General features: G+C 42.6%; 1 protein-coding gene across 1 annotated transcript in view; it reads left to right on the forward strand.

The window, feature by feature from the left end:
- The first annotated feature begins 444 nt into the window (after positions 1-444).
- The window catches only part of LOC137358872 (deleted in malignant brain tumors 1 protein-like), a 44,731-nt gene continuing 20,071 nt past the window's right edge, over positions 445-25,104 (forward strand). The window contains exons 1-5 of the mRNA XM_068025090.1: positions 445-470; positions 1,421-1,735; positions 10,842-10,874; positions 11,629-11,943; positions 24,007-24,321. Of these exons, the coding sequence (XP_067881191.1) occupies positions 1,423-1,735; positions 10,842-10,874; positions 11,629-11,943; positions 24,007-24,321 (976 nt within the window). The 5' untranslated portion in view covers positions 445-470; positions 1,421-1,422. The remainder of the gene's footprint in view (positions 471-1,420; positions 1,736-10,841; positions 10,875-11,628; positions 11,944-24,006; positions 24,322-25,104) is intronic.

Consider the following 25,104-nt stretch of genomic DNA (forward strand, 5'->3'; position numbering starts at 1 on the left):
GGCGATTGGGAATGGGAGTGATACTAATTAGACAGCTCTTACGAAGAGACACCATGGGCCGAATGGCGTCCCTCTGTGCTGTTTCATTGTAAGATTCTATGAGGGAGAGGACCATCACCATCGCCTTCTCAGAGCACCTTCACACTGGTAATACATGCAGCCCACGCACCATCAGCACAAGGAGAGAGTGTATCCGGATGTCAGTGTGTGTATATGTGAAAATAATTCTGCATATATTTTATCCCATTACCAATATTAAAGTGTTGCAGAAACTGTATTTTCTGATTGAAGGAATGAAATCACAGATCCCGATATAACTTCTTCTGCAAGGCACGGGAATAATGACCCTGCAGTTAGTTGTATTTGTGTTTTTTCGTTCTGACAGTTTCATTCATTTCTTGCGCTAGTGAACTCTAATTGTTAACTTCTCATTTCAGGCAGACCTGGGAACAGTAAGGCTGACCCGTCAGGTAATCGCCCTTTATTTTCACACTATCTGCTCTCTCTCTGCTCTAATCCATCCCATTAAATATTAAGCTTGGGCAACAATCTCAGCATTTTCTTTGATCACGGATTAACCCACTGCCCAGTTGAGAGTCAGAAAGGGAGGGTGTCCCTCATACTGTGACTAAATATCTTTAACTTTAGCTGAGAGATGAGTGCTGCCTTCATGCAGAGGGACAATAACTGAGGGTCTCTAAAAAGCAAAGTGTGAAGGATCGGCTCCACTCACACTGTTACCTAGCTGAGAGATGACTGCTGTCTTCATGCAGAGGGACAATAACTGAGGGTCTCTAAAAAGCAAAGTGTGAAGGATCAGCTCCACTGACACTGCTGCCGGTCCAAAGGTCCAGCTAACCAATCTGCACTGACATCAAGATCACATCACCATCCAGCCCTGTCTTCATTGGCTGTACTGGGTGTGGGTGCAATTTCCTCTGCTCTTTCCTGGTGCTGGGATCTCACTGTGTTCGTCCAATGAGTTCTGAGCACGTAAACATGTGATCATTACAGTCACGCCCATCTCCCCATTTCTGCAGGTTCAAACTATTCTGAGCCTGTCCCCACCCAGTTCTCATTGGAGCCGCTTTGTTGCTGGGAATATCCGGCTGTCTCCCGGTTCCCTGCTCGTTTGCACCGTGTATTAGCATTTCCCTTTCCTTTTTTCGTGTGTAATATATACTCCGATTTTTATTAGTGTTCTGAATGCAGACTGATATTCCTGTCAATTCATACCTGGTGAATGGGGAGGGTCTGTGCACTGGGAACCTGTGGGTTCAACACACGAGAACCGCTAGATATTTCGGATATTTTAAAGAGACGGTGAAGCTGAGACTGGTGATTGGGGAGGGTCCGGGCGCTGGGAACCTGTGGGTTTAACACACTGCAACCGCTGGATGATATTTCTGATATGTTACAGAGATGGTGACGCTGCGACTGGTGAATGGGGGCAGTCGGTGCGCTGGGAGAGTGGAGATTCACTACAGGGGGCAGTGGGGGACTGTGTATGACAGATTCTGGGACCTGCCAGACGCCGCTGTTGTGTGTCGGGAGCTGGGCTGCGGGACCGCGGTCTCTGCACCACGTGGACCTCACTTTGGGGAAGGGTCCGGACCCATTGTGACGTCTAATGTAAAGTGCGGCGGGACCGAGGCCGCTCTGCGGGACTGTGAGTCAGTTCAATGGGATCACTATTCCGGGTCACACTCCTCTGATGCCGGCGTCATCTGCTCAGGTAAAAATATTTCTCTGTCTCTCATCTCCCGCCGCGGCTGATAGATTCTGTGAAGAAGTGAAAGTAAAACAATCCGGGACGGTCCATCCCCGGAAAGGCAGATGATAATAATTCCAGTTATCTCCGGTTAGAATTAATGTTAATATTAGGATCACTGTTTAAAATTATATCATTAGTATTATATTTAATAAACATTCTCCACCGGGAGCAGCCAATACCTGATACTCAGCACATTTACAATACAGACAGTGCAGTTTCCATTGAGATTTTCCCTAGATCCGCAGTGAATGATCTGAACGGCTGGAAATGTCACAATCTCAATCCAAATCTCCATTCATCAGCCCAGCAGCCGCTGCCGGGCATGTACTGTCAGCCCAGCTGTCCACCTGCAATGATCGCTTGGCCTCAGATCTGATATATCACACAGACTGTGAAGTTGAGACTGGGGAGCAGGGAAGGGAGGTTCCTCAGCCTCGGGGAGCTGAAGTAATGGGTCCGCAGTTATTGTGGGAATCACAAAGATAACTGCCCTGTAAGATCCCACCGCTGCTTGCGCATTGCCATTTACATTTTGGCAAATATTGAGAACGTGTAATGCACAGAATATTAAACAAAAGAGATAACATAGTTCAGGAAGCAGTTGCAACGATTAAACTCAACACCATTGAACTATTGGAAGAAAAGCGCCGAGTTTTCCTGAAATCCTGACCAGTTACTGTCAGGAGGATAGTGATCGACTTCAAGAAGACAAAGAAAGGCTGGTGAAATGGACGGACAGGTGGCAGATGAAATTGAATGCAGAGAAGTGGGAACTGATACATTCTGGTTGGAACAAGGAGGAGAGGCAATATCACAGAATCACTGAACTGTTACAGTGCAGAAGGGGGCTATTCGGCCCATCATGTCTGCATGGGCCCTCTGAAAGAGAAATTCACTCAGTTCCATTCCCCTGCCTTCTCTCCATAACTCTGCATATTCTTCCTTTTCATATACTGTCTAATTCCCTTTTGAATGCTTCAGTTGAATCTGCCTCACCCCGTTCTCAGCCAAACATTCCAGATCTTAAATACTTGCTGCATGAAAAAAGATTTTCCTCATGTCACTTTCGCTTTTTATACCAAATGCATTAAATCTGTACCCTCTCCTTCTCGGTCCTTTCACCAGTGGAAACAATTTCTCTCTATCTACTCTGTCCAGGAGCCTCAGTGTTTTGAATATCTCTATCAAATCACCTCTCAGCCTTCTCTTCTCCAAGGAAAACAGTCCTAACTTCTCCAATCTATCTTCATAACTGAAATTCCTCATCCCTGGAACCATTCTCATGAAACGCCTCTGTATTCTCTCCAATGCCCTCACATCTTTCCTCAAGTGCGGCGCCCAGAACTGGATGCAATACTCCAGCTGACGCCGAACTAGTGTCTCATACAAGTTCAACTGAATTCCTTGCTCTTGCACTCTATGCACCTATTAATAAAGCCAAGTGCCGTTTATGCTTTATTTAACGCTCTCTCAACCTAGCCTGCCACCGTCAATGACTTATGCACTATTAAACCAAGGTCCCTCTGCTCCTGTAACCCCTTTAGAATTGAACCCTTCATTTGATATTTTATCTTCATGTCAGTCCGACCAAAATGAATCACTTCACATTTCTCTGCATTGAACTTCATCCGCCAACTGCCTGCCCATTCCACCAAATTGTCAATGTTTTTTTGAAGATCTGTACTATCATCCTCACAGTTCACGATGCTTCCAAGTTTTGTATCATCTGCAAACGTTGAAATTGTGCCCTGTACACCAAGGTTTAGTTCATTTATATATATAGACAGGGACCTGAAGATTGAAGGATACATGGCATTTAGGAAGGGCAGGAAGCTAGGAATAGGTGGAGGGGTAGCTCTGTTAATTAATGATGGTATTAGCGCAATGGTGAGGGATGATCTAAGTTCAGGAGACCAGGATGTAGAAGCTGTTCGGGTAGAGATGAAAATCATTAAGGCAAGAATTTGCTTGTCAGAACTGGTGTACAGACCACCTGACATTAACCACACTGTGGGGCCGGTTATAAATGAATAAATGAATGACAGCCTGTCAGAACGGTACAGTGATAATTAGGGGTGGATTTTCGCCTACATTTAGACTGGAAAAGTCAGATGGGCAGAGATAGCCTAGATGAGGACTGCATAGCATATTTTCGGGATAATTCCTTGGAACAATACCTTGTGGAGCCAACCAGAGAGTACGATATACTAGACCTGGTATTGTGCAATGAGGTAGGAATAATTAATGACCTCACAGTTAAGGTGCCCCGAGGTAGCAGCGATCATGATATGATTGAATTTTACATTCAGTTTGAGGGAGAGTAGAGTGTTTCCAAGACTAATATTTTAAACTTAAATAAGGGCAATTATGAGAAAATGAATGCAGAGCTAGCTAAAGTGAATTGGCAAATCAGGTATCGGGATAGGTCAATAGAGTTTCAGTGGCAGACATTTAAGGGAATATTTCAGGTTACACAATTTCTCATATTTCAACGAGAAAGAAACATTCCAAGAGTGGGTCGCACCATCCGTGGTTAAGTAAAACAGCCAAAGGTCGTATCAAACTTAAAGAAAAAGCTTGTAATTGCGCAAAGCTGGGAGGCAGGTCAAAAGATTGGACAGAATATTTTTTAAAAACAAAGGATGACAAAAATATTGATAAGGCAGGTAGCATTAGAGGACGAGAGAAGGCTAGATAGATATATAAGGACAGATAGTAAGAGTTTATATATATATACATATACATTAAAAAAAAAGAAAAGAGGTAATAAAGTGAGCGTTAAACTTATAAAATGTGAGTCTGGGGAGTTAATAATGGAAAATAAGGAGATGACAGATGAATTGAACAGATATTTGGCATCGGTCTTCACTATTGAGTATAAAAGTAACATCCCAGTTTAGCTGTAAGTCGGGAAATGGAAGGGACGGAGGAACTCAAGAAAATTGCAAACAGCGGGGAAAAGGTACTGAGCAAACTGTTGGAGCTGCAGGCTGACAAGTCCCCGGGATATGATGGACGTCATCCTAGGGTGTTAAAAGAAGTGGCAAGTGAGGTAGTTGATTCGTTAATTTGAATTTTCCAACATTCCCTAGATTCGGGGAAGGTTAATTTAGATTGGAAAATAGCGAATGCAACTCCTTTCGACAGAAAGGGAGGGAAACAGCAAGCAAGAAACTATAGGCCAATTAGTTTAACACCTGCCTTAGGGAAAATGTTACAAGCTATTATTAAAGATGTTATGGCAGGGAATTTAGAAACATTCAAGGTAATCAGGCATAGTCAACATGGATTTGTGAAAGGCAGATCATGTGTAACCAATTGATTGGAGTACTTTTAGGGAGTTACATGTGCTGTTGGTAAAGGGGAACTGGTCGATGTATTGTACTTAGATTTCCAGAAGGCATTTGAGAAGGTGCCACATCAAAGGCTATTGCAGAAAATAAAAGTTCATGGTGTAGGGGGTAACGTATTAACATGGATGGAAGATTGGTTCGTTCACAGGAAACAGAGAGTAGGCATAAATGGGTCATTTTTTGGTTGACAAGAAGTAACGAGTGGTGTGCCATAGGGATCTGTGCTGGGGCCTCAACGTTTCACAATTTATAGAAATGACTTAGATGCAGGGACCGACGGTATGCTTGCTAAATTTGCTAATGACACAAAGATAGGTAAGAATGTAACATGAGAAGAGGACATAAGGAGGCTGCAAAGGGATATAGATAGGTTAAGTGAGTGGGCAAAGACCTGGCAAATGGAGTATAATGTCAGAAACTGGGAAATTGCCCACTTTGGGAGTTTGAATAGAAGGTAAGCATATTATCTAAATGGTGAGAGATTGCAGAACTCTGAGATACAGAGAGGTATGGGTGTCTCAGTGTATGAAACGCAAAACGTTAGTATGCAGGTACAACAAGTAATTATAAAAGCTAGGAAAATGTCATCATTTATCGCGAGTGGAATTGAATACAGAAGTAGGGAGGCTATGCTTCAGCGACACAGGGTATTGGTGAGACCACATCTGGAATATTGTGTACCATACTTGTCTCCTTATTTAAGGACTGATGTAAATGCGTTGGAGGCATTACAGAGAAGGTTTACTCGACTAATATCTGGAATGGGTGAACTGCTATGCGAGGAAAGATTTGACAGGCTGGGCTTGCTTCCGCTGGAATTTACAAGAGGAAGAGGCGACATGATTGTAGCATATAATATCCTGAAAGGCCTTGACAGGGTGGTTGTGGAAAAGATGTTTCCCCTTGTGGGAGAAGCTAGAACTAGGGGTCACTGTTTAAAAATAAAGGTCGCCCATTTAAGACAGAGATGAGGAGAATTTTTTTCTCAGTGTTTTGTGACTCTTTCGAATTCTCTTCCTCAAAAGGCAGTGGAAGCAGAGTGTTTCAATTTTTTTAAGGCAGAGGTCGGTAGATTCTTGACAACCAAGGGGGTGGACGGTTACCGGGGGTCAGTGGAAATGTGGAGTAATCAGTTCAGCCATGAAAGTATTGAGTGGTGGAGCAGGCTCGACGAGTCGAGTGTCCACCTCCTGCTCCTAATTTGTATGTTCATACGTATGTTCTTATTAACAGGGTATATCTGATACATCCTCTTTATTAATTTAAACCCCTCCAGTATCTGAATTACCTCCTCTGTAACCATTGTCTGGGGTGCATCTTCTTCCTTGGCAAAGACAGGCGCAGAGAATTTAGATAATACCTGAACTATACCCGCTACCTCCATATGTAAATCCTCTTTCTGATCCCTCATCGACCCCAATCCTCCTTTTACCACCCCTTTACTATTTCTCTGTCTATAGAATACTTTGGGATTTCTTTTAATGCTTGCTGCCAGTCTCTTTTCAAGGGTACAATTAGAAAGTGGCTGCAGCCAAGAGTCACCTGGGAGTATTTCTGATCAAATCGTTGAAGGTAGCAGGGCAGGTTGAGAAATTGGTTAATAGTCAATGGGATGTTGGCCTTTTTAAGTAGCGGTATAATGTAAAAAAGTAAGGAAGTTATTATGAACTTTTGTGGAACACTGGCTTCACTTCAACTAGCGTATTGTGCACAATTTTGGGCACGGCACATTAGAAGAATGTGAATGCGACAGAATGGGTGCAGAAAGGATTTACAAGGAAGGTTCAAGGGATGAAAGACTTCAGTTACAATGATAGTTTGGAGAAACTGTGGTCGCTCTCCTGAGAACAGAGAAGGCTGCGATGAACTTTGATAGAGGTGTTCAAAATCATGAGGGGAATAGATAGAGTAGATAGAGGGAAAGTGTTCCTCTTGGCAGAAAGGTCAATAACCAGAGAACACTGTTATAAGGTGGATGGGAAAAGAACCAACCGTGACATGAGGAATAAGTTATTTACACAGCGAGTGGTTAGGATCTGGAATGTTCTACCTGCGAGTCTGATGGAGACAGATTCAATTGTGGCTTTCAATGTGTAATTGGACAAGCACCTGAAGAGAAAATCTTTGCATGGCTATGGGGAAAGGGCAGAAGCATAGGACCAGCTGAGGAGCCCTTGCCGATAACCAGCATGGACACAACGGGCTGAATGTCCTCCTTCTGTGTTGTAAACATTCTCTGATTATATGCTGACTGTTGCATCTTGCTGATCACAAGCTGTCTGTCCAGTTTTTAAACCTAAAACTGTGAATGTGGTTTCAAGGTAATTAATTGCATACTGTGAAGGGTGATCATGACAGACTGTGGAAAACTGGCTACAAAACAGTCAACAAAGTGTGGGTTAAAGGTAGTTATTCAGACTGGCAAAAGGTGTGAAGTAGTGCGGGACAATCCATACCAATGAGCTACTGCTGTGCAAATGCTTTCTATTTTTCGGTCCATTCTAAAATTTACAGTGCACAACATTAAGAAGCGGCTGAGCACACTGCACATAACAAAGACGAGGGGCCCGATAACACTCCAGCTGCAGTGCTGAAGATCAGTGCTCCAAAACTAGCAACAACTGGAGCCTAGCTGATCCAGTACAGTTACAGCACTAGGATCCAACTGATATGGTGGAAAATTGCCCAGTTGCATACTGCCTAGAAAAGCAGGGAAACACTGACCAGTTCGCACCCAATCAACCGACTCCCATCAACAGCAAATATTTCCTTGTGCTGGGTATGACTCCCCTTTCAACCTATCTCTCTGAAAATAATCCTCAATGTTTTTGTATTTTCTGTAGCTTTGTTAACCCGTATTGCTGTTGTATTCATTTTTCTATCTGTACCCCTGAATCCCATTGCTCCTCGACACAATTTAGATTATCATTGTCCAAGGAAAATGTGTTCTCATTCTTCCTACCCTAATGTGTAAGTGTACATTTATCTGCATTAGAATTCATTTACAATTTCGTTAACGTCATGTTTTTTTTATCACAATTTGCCTTTGTATTAACTATCCCAAGTACATGTCATTAATGAATATTCTAATTGTACGTCCCTCCCTGAGTCGAAATCATTTATGCAAAATATGATCAATAGTACTCCTAGCATCAGTTCTTGTCGCACAATACTTTTTGCACAGTTCTAACTGCCCAAAGTACTTTTTTGTTTGCACACAGCTGAACACTACTGTAGATGTGACCTGACCAGGATTTTATTTTAAGCTGCAGCATCATTTCTAGCCCCTTGTATTCCGTTCCTCTAGATATAAAGCCCAGCATTCCATTTGCTGTTTTTTCCCTGTCCTTGCCCATGACCCTGAAGTCTATTTTCCGTTTTTTCACCATTTCGAAAATACTGGAACATTTTAAATTCCAAATTGGACACCTCACACTTGCCAATATTGTAATAGTTTTACACAGTCACTTAATCTATTTTTTTTGTTGTTGCAAATGTATGCTTAAAATATGCATGATTACAATATCTTTGATTTTTTTCAATGGCAATATTGAGTATATCAATTATGTGTGGCTTTCTATACAGCCAACTAAATCATTCATAAATAGTAGAGGTTCCTGTGGGACGGCGCCATCACATCCTGCCCGTTAGATGATCTGCCCATTATCCCTGCTGTCTGTCTCCTGCCACTTAGCTCACGTCCTAAGTCGTCAATAATTTGCCCTAAATCCTATGAGCTGCAACTTTAGCCAACAATCAGTTATGAGGGATTTTGTTGTTTGCTTTCCGGAAGTCCATCTGAATAACATCCATTGAGCTTCCCCTGCCCTCTACTTTAGTTACCTCCACAAAACAATTGATCAGGTTCATCAGGCATGATCTACCTTCAACAAATGCATGTTGCCTATCTCTGATTGGCTGTAACTTTTCAAGGTGATCAGACACTCCATCTTTAAATGTACACTCTAGTAATTTCCTGACAACAGCTATTAAGCGAACCAATCTATCATTCCCTCGATTCCCTCGATAACATTCTTTAAATAGCCGTGTAACAATTGCAATTTTCTAATTACTGTCCCAGCAGTTTGCTCTCAATCATTAGCAAAGTGATGGAAGGTGTTGTTTACGGCGCTATCAAGCAGTACTTACCAATAAACCATTAAGATCCAGTGAGATATAGTTGGGAAACAGTAGCGCATTCAAAATTACTCGGGAAGCATAGCTGAGGACAGGAATCGGTGTCCCGTTGTCTCTAATATATCACCAGAGTATACAAAGAGACAATAATACATGGGAGATATAATTTCACCAGGGAGTTGGGGAACAGGTCAACACACCGCCTGTCGTATATAATGTTTAGTTTAGTTTTGAGATACAGCACTGAAACAGGCCCTTCGGCCCACCGAGTCTGTGCCGACCATCAACCACCCATTTATACTAATCCGACACACATCCCATATTCCTACCACATGCTCACCTATCCCTACATTCCCCGACCACCTACTTATACTAGGGGCAATTTGTAATGCTCAATTTACCTACCAACCTGCAAGTCTTTTGGCAGGAAACCGGAGCACCCGAAGAAAACTCACACAGACACAGGGAGAACTTGCAAACGCCACACAGGCAGTACCCAGAATTGAACCCGGGTTGCTGGAGCTGTGAGGCTGCGGTGCATACCACTGCACCACTGTGCCACCCCAAGTTGCGAACAGAAAAACACCTGGAGACCTGTGAGACACATTGTGATCAGGGGGATTGGGTTCAGGTCAACCGAGTGACTGAATTTTTGAAAAGCAGAAACGCTTAACCAGTAAACGGCAGGACCATTGATCGAACATCATTAATGGGTAAAAGAACAGGGCACGTCGGCGATGGCAGGTTACAAGAATATCAGAACTGCAAGAGCTTAGTAAGAAACAGTCAGCCCGGAGTTAGGAGGCTGACAGACCGTTAATCTTGTTTTGTTCCGTTTGAGGAAGCTATATAATTTATTGAACGACAGAATAGCCCAATTACACGTTTCCAGAATATATGAAAGTTACAGGTGGAAGAATTTGCAGTAAATTGAAAGGCATTGAAATCTACAGCAGGATCGGAAAATCTTTAATTTGTGTTGCCATCCCTTCTCAAACTTTAGATCGGAAAGCTGGATTCACTGACAGTGCCATCATTGTGGGTTTAAAAGGGTATCCATCAACACCCTCTTCTCAGGGTATCTGCATACGGGTCATCAATGATCAGAGCACCATCAGCACAAATTTACAGGGCGATTGGGAATGGGAGTGGGACTAATTAGACAGCTCTTACGAAGAGACAGCATAGGCACCATGGGCCGAATGGCGTCCCTCCGTGCTGTTTCGTTGGAAGATTCTGTAAGGGAGAGGACCATCACCATCGCCTTCTCAGAGTACCTTCAGACTGGTAATACATGCAGCCCACCCACCATCAGCACAAGGAGAGAGTGTATCTGGGTGTCAGTGTGTGTATATGTGAAAACAATTCTGGATATATTTTATCCCATTACCAATATTAATGTTGTGCAGAAACTGTATTTTCTATTTTCAGGAATGAAATCACAGATCCCGATATAATTTCTTCTGCAAGGCACGGGAATAATGACCCTGCAGTTAGTTGTACTTGTGTTTTATCTTTCTGACAGTTTCATTCATTTCTTGCCCTAGTGAACTCTAATTGTTAACTTCTCATTTCAGGCAGACCTGGGAACAGTAAGGCTGACCCGTCAGGTAATCGCCCTTTATTTTCACACTATCTGCTATCTCTCTGCTCTAATCCATCCCATTAAATATGAAACTTGGGCGAAAATCTCAGCATTTTCTTTGATCACGGATTAACGCACTGCCCAGTTGAGAGTCAGAAAGGGAGGGTGTCCCTCATACTGTGACTAAAGATCTTTAATTTTAGCTGAGAGATGACTGCTGTCTTCATGCAGAGGGACAATAACTGAGGGTGTCTGAAGAGCAAAGTGTGAAGGATCAGCAACACTGACACTGCTGCCGGTCCAAAGTTGCAGCGAACCAATCTGCGCTGACATCAAGATCACATCACCATCCAGCCCTGTCTTCATTGGCTGTACTGGGTGTGGGTGCAATTTCCTCTGCTCTTTCCTGGTGTTGGGGTCTCACTGCGTTCGTCCAATGAGTCCTGAGCACGTAAACATGTGATCATTACAGCCGCGCCCATCTCCCCACTTCTGCAGGTTAGAACTATTCTGAGCCTGTCCCCACCCAGTTCTCATTGGAGCCGCTGTGTTGGTGGGAATATCCGGCTGTCTCCTGGTTCCCTGCTCGTTTGCACCGTGTATTAGTATTTCCCTTGCCTTTTTTCGTGTGTAATATATACTCCGATTTTTATTAGTGTTCTGAATGCAGACTGATATTCCTGTCAATTCATACCTGGTGATTGGGGAGGGTCCGGGCGCTGGGAGCCTGTGGGTTTATCACACTCCAACCGCTTGATGATATTTCTGATATTTTACAGAGACGGTGAAGCTGAGACTGGTGAATGGAGGCAGTCGGTGCGCTGGGAGAGTTGAGATTCACTACAGGGGACAGTGGGGGACTGTGTATGACAATGTCTGGGACCTGCAGGACGCCACTGTTGTGTGTCGGGAGCTGGGCTGCGGGACCGCGGTCTCTGCACCGGTCCGGGCTCACTTTGGGGAAGGGTCGGGACCCATTGTGACGTGGAATGTGAAGTGCAGCGGGACTGAGGCCGCTCTGCGGGACTGTGAGTCAGCTCAATGGGATCACTATTCCGTTTCACACTCCAATGATGCCGGCGTCATCTGCTCAGGTAAAAATCTTTCTCAGTCTCTCATCTCCTGCCGCGGCTGATAGCTTCTGTGAAGAAGTGAAAGTAAAACAATCCAGGGCGGTCCGTTCCCGAAAAGTCAGATGATAATAATTCCAGTTATCTCCGGTTAGAATTATTTTTAATATTAGGATCACTGTTTAAAAGTATATAATTAGTATTATATTTAAGAAACATTCTCCAGCGGGAGCAGCCAATACCTGATACTCAGCACATTCACAATGCTGACAGAGCAGTTTCCATTGAGATTTTCCCTGGATCCGCAGTGAATTATCTGAACGGCTGGAAATGTCACAACCTCAATCCAACTCTCCATTCATCAACCCAGCAGCCGCTGCCGGGCATGTACTGTCAGCCCAGCTGTCCACCTGCAATGATCGCTTGGCCTCAGATCTGATATAGCACACAGATTGTGAAGCTGAGACTGGGGAGCAGGGAAGGGAGGGAGGGAGGGAGGGAGGTTCCTCAGCCTCGGGGAGCTGAAGTAATGGGTCCGCAGTTATTGTGGGTATCACAAAGATAACTGCTCTGTAAGATCCCACAGCTGCTTGCGCATTGCCATTTACATTTTGGCTAATATTGAGAAAGTGAAATGCACAGAATATTAAACAAAAGAGATAACATAGTTCAGGAAACAGTTGAAACGATTAAACTCAACACCATTGAACTATTGGAAGAAAAGCGCCGAGTTTTCCTGAAATCCTGACCAGTTACTGTCAGGAGGATAGTGATCGACTTCAAGAAGACAAAGAAAGGCTGGTAAAATGGACGGACAGGTGGCAGATGAAATTTAATTCAGAGAAGTGGGAACTGATACATTCTGGTTGGAACAAGGAGGAGAGGCAATATCACAGAATCACTGAACTGTTACAGTGCAGAAGGGGGCTATTCGGCCCATCATGTCTGCATGGGCCCTCTGAAAGAGAAATTCACTCAGTTCCATTCCCCTGCCTTCTCTCCATAACTCTGCACCTTCTTCCTTTTCACATACTGTCTAATTCCCTTTTGAATGCTTCAATTGAACCTGCCTCACTACGTTCTCAGCCAAACATTCCAGATCTTAAATACTTGCTGCATGAAAAAATATTTCCCTCATGTCACTTTCGCTTTTTATACCAAATGCATTCAATCTGTACCCTCTCCTTCTCGGTCCTTTCACCAGTGGAAACAATTTCTCTCTTTCTACTCTGTCCAGGACCCTCAGTGTTTTGAATATCTCTATCAAATCACCTCTCAGCCTTCTCTTCTCCAAGGAAAACAGTCCTAACTTCTCCAATCTATCTTCATAACTGAAATTCCTCATCCCTGGAACCATTCTCATGAAACGTCTCTGTATTCTCTCCAATGCCCTCACATCCTTCCTCAAGTGCGGCGCCCAGAACTGGATGCAATACTCCAGCTGAGGCCAAACTAGTGTCTCATACAAGTTCAACTTAATTCCTTGCTCTTGCGCTCGATGCACCTATTAATAAAGCCCAGGGCCGTGTATGCTTTATTTAACGCTCTCTCAACCTAGCCTGCCACCGTCAATGACTTATGCACTATTAAACCAAGGTCCCTCTGCTCCTGTAACCCCTTTAGAATTGAACCCTTCATTTGATATTTTATCTTCATGTCAGTCCGACCAAAATGAATCACTTCACATTTCTCTGCATTGAACTTCATCCGCCAACTGCCTGCCCATTCCACCAAATTGTCAATGTCCTTTTGAAGATCTGTGCTATCCTCCTCACAGTTCACGATGCTTCCAAGTTTTGCATCATCTGCAAACGTTGAAATTGTGCCCTGTGCACCAAGGTTTAGTTCATTTATATATATAGACAGGGACCTGAAGATTGAAGGATAGATGGCATTTAGGAAGGGCAGGAAGCTAGGAATAGGTGGAGGGGTAACTCTGTTAATTAATGATGGCATTAGCGCAATGGTGAGGGATGATCTAAGTTCAGGAGACCAGGATGTAGAAGCTGTTCGGGTAGAGATGAAAAATCATTAAGGCAAGAATTTGCTTGTCAGAAGTGGTGTACAGACCACCTGACATTAACCACACTGTGGGGCCGGTTATAAATGAATAAATGAATGGCAGCCTGTCAGAACGGTACAGTGATAATTAGGGGCAGATCTTCGCCTAAATTTAGACTGGAAAAGTCAGATGGGCAGAGATAGCCGAGATGAGGACTGCATAGAATATTTTCGGGATAATTCCTTGGAACAATACCTTGTGGAGCCAACCATAGAGTAGGATATACGAGATCTGGTATTGTGCAATGAGGTAGGAATAATTAATGACCTTACAGTTAAGGTGCCCCGAGGTAGCAGCGATCATGATATGATTGAATTTTACATTCAGTTTGAGGGAGAGTAGAGTGGGTCCAAGACTAATATTTTAAACTTAAATAAGGGCAATTATGAGACCATGAATGCAGAGCTAGCTAAAGTGAATTGGCAAATCAGGTTGCGGGATAGGTCAATAGAGCTTCAGTGGCAGACATTTAAGGGAATATTTCAGATTACACAATTTCTCATATTTCAACGAGAAAGAAACATTCCAAGAGTGGGTCGCACCATCCGTGGTTAAGTAAAACAGCCAAAGGTCTTAAAGAAAAAGCCTGTAATTGCGCAAAGCTGGGAGGCAGGTCAAAGGATTGGACAGAATATTTTTAAAAAACAAAGAATGACAAAAATATTGATAAGTCAGGGAGCATTAGAAGACGAGAGAAGGCTAGATATATATATAAGGACAGATAGTAAGTGTTTATATACATATACATTTAAAAAAAAAAGAAAAGAGGTAATAAAGTGAGCGTTGAACTTATAAAATGTGAGTCTGTGGAGTTAATAATGGAAAATAAGGAGATGACAGATGAATTGAACAGATATTTGGCATGGTTCTTCACTATTGAGTATAAGAGGAACATCCCAGTTTTAGCTGTAAGTCGGGAAATAGAAGGGACGGAGGAACTCAAGAAAATTTCAAACACCAGGGAAAAGGTACTGAGCAAATTGTTGGAGCTGCACGCTGACAAGTTCCCGGGACGCGATGGACTTCATCCTAGGGTGTTAAAAGAAGTGGCAAGTGAGGTAGTTGATTCGTTAATTTGAATTTTCCAACATTCCCTCGATTCGGGGAAGGTTAATTTAGATTGGAAAATAGCGAATGCAACTCCGTTGGTCAGAAAGGGAGGGAAACAGCAAGCAAGAAACTATAGGCCAATGAGTTTAACACCTGCCTTAGGGAAAATGTTACAAGCTATTATTAAAGATGTTATGGCGGGGCATTTAGAAACATTCAAGGTAATCAGGCATAGTCAACATGGATTTGTGAAAGGCAGATCATGTGTAACCAATTGATTGGAGTTCTTTGAGGGAGTTCCATGTGCTGTTTGTAAAGGGGAACTGGTCGATGTATTGTACTTAGATTTCCAGAAGGCATTTGAGAAGGTGCCACATCAAAGGCTATTGCAGAAAATAAAAGTTCATGGTATAGGGGGAAACATATTAACATGGATGGAAGATTGGTTAGTTCACAGGAAACAGAGAGTATGCATAAATGGGTCATTTTTTTGGTTGACAAGAAGTAACGAGTGGTGTGCCATAGGGATCTGTGCTGGGGCCTCAACGTTTCACAATTTATAGAAATGACTTAGATGCCGGAACCGACGGTATGCTTGCTAAATTTGCTAATGACACAAAGATAGGTAAGAATGTAACTTGAGAAGAGGACATAAGGAGTCTGCAAAGGGATATAGATAGGTTAAGTGAGTGGGCAAAGACCTGGCAAATGGAGTAGAATGTCAGAAACTGGGAAATTGTCCACTTTGGGAGTATGAATAGAAGGGAAGCATATTATCTAAATGGTGAGAGATTGCAGAGCTCTGAGATACAGAGAGATATGGGTGTCTTAGTGTATAAAACGCAAAACGTTAGTATGCAGGTACAACAAGTAATTAAAAAAGCTAGGAAAATGTCATCATTTATCGCGAGTGGAATTGAATACAGAAGTAGGGAGGCTATGCTTCAGCGACACAGGGTATTGGTGAGACCACATCTGGAATATTGTGTACCATACTTGTCTCCTTATTTAAGGACTGATGTAAATGCGTTGGAGGCAGTACAGAGAAGGTTTACTCGACTAATATCTGGAATGGGTGACCTGCTATACGAGGAAAGATTTGACAGGCTAGGCTTGCTTCCGCTGGAATTTACAAGAGTAAGAGGTGACATGATTGCAACATATAATATCATGAGAGGTCTTGACAGGGTGGTTTTGGAAAAGATGTGTCCCCTTGTGGGAGAAGCTAGAACTAGGGGTCACTGTTTAAAGATAAGGGTGGCCATTTAAGACAGAGACGAGGAGAATGTTTTTCTCAGTGGGTTGTGACTCTTTGGAATTCTCTTCCTCAAAAGGCAGTGGAAGCAGAGTGTTTGAATTTTTTAAGGCAGAGCTAGGTAGATTCTTGATAATCAAGGGGGTGGAAGGTTATCGGGGGTCAGTGGAAATGTGGGGTAATCAGTTCAGCCATGAACATATTGAATGATGGAGCAGGCTCGACGAGTCGAGTGTCCACCTCCTGCTCCTAATTTGTATGTTCATACGTATGTTCTTATTAACAGGGTATATCTGATACATCCTCTTTATTAATTTAAACCCCTCCAGTATCTGAATTACCTCCTCTGTAACCATTGCCTGGGGTGCATCTTCTTCCTTGGCAAAGACAGGCGCAGAGAATTTAGATAATACCTGAACTATAACCGCTACCTCCATATGTAAATCCTCTTTCTGATCCCTCATCGACCCCACTCCTCCTTTTACCACCCCTTTACTATTTCTCTGTCTATAGAATACTTTGGGATTTCTTTTAATGCTTGCTGCCAGTCTCTTTTCAAGGGTACAATTAGAAAGTGGCTGCAGCCAAGAGTCACCTGGGAGTATTTCTGATCAAATCGTTGAAGGTAGCAGGGCAGGTTGAGAAATTGGTTAATAGTCAATGGGATGTTGGCCTTTTTAAGTAGCGGTTTCATGTAAAAAAGTAAGGAAGTTATTATGAACTTTTGTGGAACACTGGCTTCACCTCAACTGGCGTATTGTGTACAATTCTGGGCACGGCACATTAGAAGAATGTGAATGCTATAGAATGGGTGCAGAAAGGATTTACAAGGAAGGTTCAAGGGATGAAATACTTCAGTTACAATGATAGTTTGGTGAAACTGTGGTCGCTCTCCTGAGAACAGAGAAGGCTGCGGGGAAATTTGATAGAGGTGTTCAAAATCATGAGGGGAATAGACAGAGTAGATAGAGAGAAAGTGTTCCTCTTGGCAGAAAGGTCAATAACCAGAGAACACTGTTATAAGGTGGATGGGAAAAGAACCAACCGTGACATGAGGAATAAGTTATTTACACAGCGAGTGGTTAGGATCTGGAATGTTCTACCTGCGAGTCTGATGGAGACAGATTCAATTGTGGCTTTCAATGTGGAATTGGACAAGCACCTGAAGAGAAAATCTTTGCATGGCTATGGGGAAAGGGCAGAAGCATAGGACCAGCTGAGGAGCTCTTGCCGATAACAAGCATGGACACAACGGGCTGAATGTCCTCCTTCTGTGTTGTAAACATTCTATGATCATATGCTGACTGTTGCATCTTGCTGGTCACAAGCGGTCTCTCCAGTTTTTAAACCTAAAACTGTGAATGTGGTTTCAAGGTAATTAATTGCATACTGTGAAGGGTGATCATGACAGACTGCAGAAAACTGGCGACAAAACAGTCAACAAAGTGTGGGTGAAAGGTAGTTATTCAGACTGGCAAAAGGTGAGAAGTAGTGCGTGACAATCCATGCCAATGAGCTACTGCTGTGCAAATGCTTTCTATTTTTCGGTCCATTCCTAAATTTACAGTGCACAACATTAAGAAGCGGCTGAGCACACTGCACATAACAAAGAATAGGGGCCCGATAACACTCCAGCTGCAGTGCTGAAGATCAGTGCTCTAAAACTAGCAACAACTGGAGCCTAGCTGATCCAGTACAGTTACAGCACTAGGATCCAACTGATATGGTGGAAAATTGCCCAGTTGCATACTGCCTAGAAAAGCAGGGAAACACTGACCAGTTCGCACCCAATCAACCGACTCCAATCAACAGCAAATCTTTCCTTGTGCTGGGTATGACTCCCCTTTCAACCTATCTCTCTGAAAATAATCCTCAATGCTTTTGTATTTTCTGTAGCTTTGTTAACCCGTATTGCTATTGTATTCATTTTTCTATCTGTACCCCTGAATCCCATTGCTCCTCGACACAATTTAGATTATCATTGTCCAAGGAAAATGTGTTCTCATTCTTCTGACCCGAATGTGGAAGTGTACATTTATTTGCATTAGAAATCATTCACAATTTCGTTAACGTCATGTATTTTATCACAATCTGCCTTAGTATTAACTATTGTCCCAAGTACATGTCATTAATGAATATTGTAATTGTTTGTCCCTTTCCTGAGTCGAAATCATTTTTGCAAAATATGATCAATAGTACTCCTTGCATCAGTTCTTGTCGCACAATACTTCTTGCACAGTTCTAACTGCCCAAAGTACTTTTTTGTTTGCACACAGCTGAACACTACTGTAGATGTGACCTGACCAGGATTTTTTTTTTAGCTTTAGCATCATTTTCAGCCCCTTGTATTCCGTTCCTCTAGATATAAAGCCCAGCATTCCATTTGCTGTTCTTTTTTTCCTATCCTTGCCCATGACCCTGAAGTCTATTTTCCGTTTTTTCACCATTTCGAAAATACTGGAACATTTTAAATTCCAAATTGGACACCTCACACTTGCCAATATTGTAATGGTTTTACACAGTCACTTAATCTATTTTTTTCGTTGTTGCAAATGTATGCTTAAAATATGCATGATGACAATATCGTTGATTTTTTTCACTTGCAATATTGAGTATATCAATTATATGTGGCTTTTTGTCCAGCCATCTAATTCATTAATAAATAGTAGAGGCTCCTGTGGGACGGCGCCATCACATCCTGCCCGTTAGATGATCTGCCCATTATCCCTGCTGTCTGTCTCCTGCCACTTAGCTCACGTCCTAAGTAGTCAATAATTTGCCCTAAATCCTATGAGCTGCAACTTTAGCCAACAATCATTTATGAGGGATTTTGTTGTTTGCTTTCTGGAAGTCCATCTGATTAACATCCATTGAGCTTCCCCTGCCCTCTACTTTAGTTACCTCCACAAAACAATTGAGCAGGTTCATCAGGCATGATCTACCTTGTACAAATGCATGTTGCCTATCTCTGATTGGCTGTAACTTTTCAAGGTGATCAGACACTCCATCTTTAAATGTACACTCTAGTAATTTCCTGACAACAGCTGTTCGGCGAACCAATCTATAATTCCCTCAATTCCCTCGATAACATTCTTTAAATAGCCGTGTAACAATTGCAATTTTCCAATTACTGTCCCAGCAGTTTGCTCTCAATCATTAACAAAGTGATGGAGGGTGTTGTTTTCAGCGCTATCAAGCAGTACGTACCAATAAAATACTCACTGATGCTCAGTTTGGGTTTGTCGGACCACTCAGCTTCAGGCCTCATTACACCCTTTGTCCAAAAATGGAAAAAAGAGCTGAATTCCAGAAGTGTGATGAAAGTGACTGTCCTCGACGTCAAGGCAGCTTTTGGTCAACTGTAACAACAAGGAACCTTAAGAAAAGTGACGTCCATGTCCATACTGATGCAAAGTAATTATGTATAATTTCCGCCATTTCCTTATTTTCATTTATAATATCACCATTGTCATTTTAATGAGGCCACATTGCTCTTACTTACAAACTATTTTAGAAGTTATTGTAAAAGTATTGTCGCTCTTGCGATCTATTTTGTCACCCTTTGCTATTCTTTGTATATCTGCCATTCACGAGAATCTGTGCTCTTTTCCCTATTTTTCCATGTTTTTGTTTTCTTTTATACTTATGATGCAACTGTGTCTTGCATGCCAGTCCATAATAGATGAGGTGAGTTTGGAATTGGACCATTCAATGCTGTGGTCTTTGAGTTGAGCTTACTTGACGATGGCAGGCTTGTCCCATTCACTGCATCAGGGAAGCTATGGTGATCTATAAACACCACAACGTCCCCCTGACAGTGGCCTGCACCTCAGTGGATATCTGGTTGTGTCTCCTCAAGAGACACACCATCCCCTGCTCTGCACCCAACATACCACGACCAGAACTATAGTATGGATTTACCTGCCACGATACACTGTAGCTGACCAAACAGCAGCAAGGACAATGGAATGTACCGACCTTTCACGAAATATAATTAACAGACTAATAGCAGGCAGAACAAGAACATGTAATAACCTAAGATCCTGTCCATATTCCCATTCTCCACTACATATAAACCGATCGCTTCCACCAGTTCCAGTTGTTTCTCCAGACAATGGGCAGAGTACACTGCCCAAAACGTCGAGGTCTGCCAGTATTTCTAGCAACTGTTTTGTCAAGAAAGCAACTGCTGTTTTCAGAGCAGATTCAATTGTTGTAAAGCTGTAAAATTGTCTTACTCAAATATTGCATGTTTCAGTTTTTTCTCTCCCGGTATTGCCTATTTACGTTAGATTCCCAACTTTGCTCTACCCCCTCAGCCAGACCCCACCAGCTTCCCTTCACCCACTTACTAGTTTAAGATTCCTGTAACAACCATATTTATCCTTTATTCTAGGACCCTTATTCCAACCCAGTTCAGGTGAAGCGCATTCCAACAGAACAGTTATTTAATATCCCAGTACAAGTGGTGGGTACCATGAAAAGTAACACCTCTTTCCAACATCAACACCTTCAACCACGTGTTGACCTCCCTAATCCCCCACCCCCACTCCCCATTCAAATGTGCAAGCGGCTTGTATAATAATCCAGAGATTATAATCCTTGAGATCTTCTTTTATAGTTCAGCACCAGGTACTCTCTGAAAAGAAACTCTTGCCTTTTCTTTCCTATGCTGTTGTCCTTGCATGGTCCACAACGACTGAATATTTCCCCTGCATTCTCGCAATCTGATTTGAGATATCCCTCACTTCGCACAAGTTGGGCAAATACTGTTTGGGACTCCTAAAACCCTAATGATTGAACTACTTAAAAGTATTACATTATGCTCCACTCCTCCACCTTTTGCACAGCTTCCTGTTCCAACGTATCCCGGTCAACATTCTGGCTGCCCTTCTGACAGTCTTCATCCTTATCCTCACAAATAGCCAGTACATTGTTCCTGTTGGATAGATCCATTTTCTGCATATCCTCGTTCACCAACAAATCTGGATTTCCATTGCAGTGCACTATAAACTGCAACAGCCTCATTCTGACCCCGCACCACTCTACAAGATGTGACTAAAATCTGCAGCAAACTGTCCAATACTCCTTTTGCTGCCGTATGTGTTGGAGTATCTCCAATTCCCACTCCAGCTCTATGACCCTGAGCCAGAGAGTTTGCAGGTGGAGACATCTACTATGGACATGCTCCCTCGGGATAATTCCGTTATCCACAAAACCCTACATCCAGAAAAAAATAACTGCTCTGCGAGAACATAGTCTGTCTTTATTTAAAAGGTAAAATTATGTGTAGATGCATTTTAGCTTTGAAGCTATTTTACTGGTTAGCTAACGCCGAAACACTAAGCACTCACCAATTAACTTAGTACTTATTTGCAAATTATCCACGTCCCCTCATACTCTGACCTGACAACTGCTTCCCCTCTATTTGTCTGGTCTCTGCCTCTCTGCTGCTGCTGGCCGTGGCGCTATGTTAAATCGGTGACTCCACTAACTTACTGAAGCTTAACAGACAAAACAAAGCACCTCCTTATAAACCTCTGCCACTTAGAAGGACAAGGACAGCAGATGGATGGGAAAAGCACCATTTGCAAGTTCCCCTCCAAGCCGCACACCATCCTGATTTGGAACTATATCAACGTTTCATCACAGTAGCTGGGTCAAATCCTGGAACTCCCTTCCTAACAGCACTGTGGGTGTACTGAGAGCGCATGCACTGCAGCAGTACAAGAAGGCGGCTCAGCACCATCGTTGCAAGGGAAATTCGGGTTGGGTAATAAATGCTGGCCTGGCCAAAAACGTCCACTCCCTGTGAAAGAATGAAAAAAAAACTCCTTTTCCCCCTCTACACCGAATCCTTACTCTGAGCAAACTCTAACTTCCCACTATTTTCAAAATGAATTCAGTTAACACTGCAATCTGTGGTAAAACTCTGCCTTACTAGAAGACGAAAAATAGAAACACAGAAAATAGGACTAGGAGTTGGCATAGGCCAGTCGGCCCTTCGGGCCTGCCAAGCCATTAAAAAAACATGTTTGATCATCAAATTCATTACCCTGTTTCGTTTCGTCCCCATACCCCTTGATCCCTTTGGCATTAAGAAAGATATCCATCTCCTTCTTGAAAATATGTAATTGTTTGGCCTCCCCTGCCTTCTGCGGTAGAGAATTCCGAAGGTTCACCACCCACTGAGTGAAGACATTTCTCCTCATCTCGGTTCTCAGTAGCATACCCCGTCTCCTGAGACTGTGACACCTGGTTCTGGACTCCACAGCCATCGGAAACATCCTCCCTGCATCGAGCCTGCCTCGTCCTGTTCGAATATTATAGGTTTCTATGAGATCCTATCTCGTTCTTCTAAACTCTATTGAATATCGGCCGAGAAGACCCAATCTCTCCTCATACGTAAATCCTGCCATCCTAGAAACCAGCCTAGTAAATCGTCTTTGCCCTCTGTTCATGGCAAGGGCATCCTTTCTCAGATAAGGAGACCAAAACTTCACACAGTACTCCAGATGTGGTCTCACCAAGGCCCTGAAGTAAGACATCCCTGCTCCTGCACTCAAATCCTGCTGCAATGAAGTCTAATGTTATATGCCTTTGCAGGCACATTCAAGTTGCAACAGGTTGGACCGTTTCCAGCTGACAATAATTACCCCAGTTCGGACAATCACAGCTGATTGACTGCTTACTGCTAACTTGACTTGCACGATTAACTGCTAACATGAACTGCCTTGCAGCTTTTTTATATTACAAGTTAAATTCTAAATGTTAAGGCTAGATTTCAGTCTTACACACTAATTACCAAATTCTAAACTTCCCATTCTGTTTATGACACATGCAGCTAAAGGTACACACAATGCCTAAAACCTTTGACTTAACTCTAACTACCTTCGAACTTGCAGAGGAACATTGCCCAGGCAGTCAATTTCAGTTCAAGAAGAAGGTCCTGACAACGATTTCAATGGCAAATAAAGTTGAGAAATAACTGCCAGAGATGTCCACATCCCACATGAAGAAAAGCAGCTCCTAAATGGCCTTGTTTTGTATTTGTTCTCCTGATCTACTCTAGCGCATCTATCAAACCCCTTAAACATTTTATACACGTCAACTCGATAAGGTCTAATCATTCTAAACGCAATCTACTGCAAACAAAGTTTATGCAACTTGTCTTCATAATGTAATGCTTTAAGCATTGTTGTCATTCTAGTGACTCTGTCCAGCACCACCTCCAAAGCCAATGGTTTTGTGAAGTGCGGTGCCCAAAAGCGACAACAGATACAACAGAAACATCACATCCTTCTGAGTTTTATATTCCAAGACCCAAGAGATAAAGTCCAACAATCGATTAACGTTTGAAAAAAGAGCTGATAACTTTTGAGTATTCAGCCAACTTCTTAAAGAGGTCCTGTAGTAATTATTGTGTAGGAAAGGACACAGACCTGAAACATAACTCTCTTGTTCTCTCCACAGATGCTGCTAGCCCTGCTCAGTATTTCCAGCATTTTCTGTTTCATATCAGATCTCCAACAGCCGCAGTATTTTACTTTTGTGTTGCTGTAGTAATTCTAATTGTTTTTTGATAGATAATTTGTGTAAAGTATGGCTGGATAATCGTGTAGATAAAATTCTACTTTTTTTTTACCCATTTTCTATTTTGCTGTTTCTATGCAGAGGATGATTTAGAAATTATTTGGATTTGTATTTGTTTCCAATACAGGGAAACCTGAACCTCGATTGGTTGGTGGGATGAACAGATGCTCTGGCCGGGTGGAGGTGCTACATAGAGACCAGTGGGGAACGCTGTGTGACCGTTACTTTGATATGGAAGACGCCAACGTGGTCTGTGAGCACCTGCAGTGTGGGACAGTAAACTCAATCCCGGGAGGAGCTCACTTTGGGAAGGGAACTGGTCCAGTGTGGAAGGAAAATTACAGGTGCTTGGGGAACGAGACGCGATTGTGGGATTGTCCTGTTTCATCCTGGCAACAGTTTAGCTTCTCACATGAAAACGATGCAAGTGTCATCTGTACGGGTGAGTCATCTCAGTCAATTCTGCTTTCAAGCATCATTGACTATTTCCACAGGTTTCTGATTCACTTGTTTTGCTGATCCCATGCTTCCTTTGTCACGAAGATTCTGAGATGTGGTTGTGGGTTTATTGGTCTGAATTAAATTACAAATGAATCAAAGCTTCACTCCAGTAAACATTTAATACATACAATGACTAGTTGGAAGTTCTTCTCGTCATATAATATCTATTTCCGGGTAAATCTGGGGCATTATTCAAGGGCTATAGAATCAGCAAGATGCTCCCAGGACCATTGCCATGGAATGGAAATGTTGCTCGAGCATTGAAACTGTTATCAATGTCGGCAGTTCAAATATGAATGATCATGGAATTCTCTGCAAAGATCAGCTGTTTAATAGAAAACACTGTGAACTTGTTGCAAGATACATAGTGTGAGATATATTTTAAGTTCCACCACACCGATTGCAATAAAATGATAGTGAATGACGTAATTCGTTATTTCACCAATGTGCTGTGTCTTTGAAAATTTCACAAACATGATGTAAATTTAAATTCTCCCAGTTTCCAGGATTACATTTATCTCTCAGCCAGCACCCTCATTTAACAGAATATCTGCTCAGTTATCTGATAATGTGGGACATTGCTCAACGCAAAAGTGCTCCCACGTTTCACAACCTAAAATATAGGTAATAAAAACAGTAAGTGCTGGAAATACTCAGCAGTTCCGGCAGCATCTATGGTGAGAGAAAGAGTATCAACCTTTCAGTTTGTGGATCTTTCATCAGA

Source organism: Heterodontus francisci, unplaced genomic scaffold, assembly GCF_036365525.1.
Source record: "Heterodontus francisci isolate sHetFra1 unplaced genomic scaffold, sHetFra1.hap1 HAP1_SCAFFOLD_157, whole genome shotgun sequence".
In the NCBI taxonomy this organism is placed as follows: Eukaryota; Metazoa; Chordata; class Chondrichthyes; order Heterodontiformes; family Heterodontidae; genus Heterodontus; species Heterodontus francisci.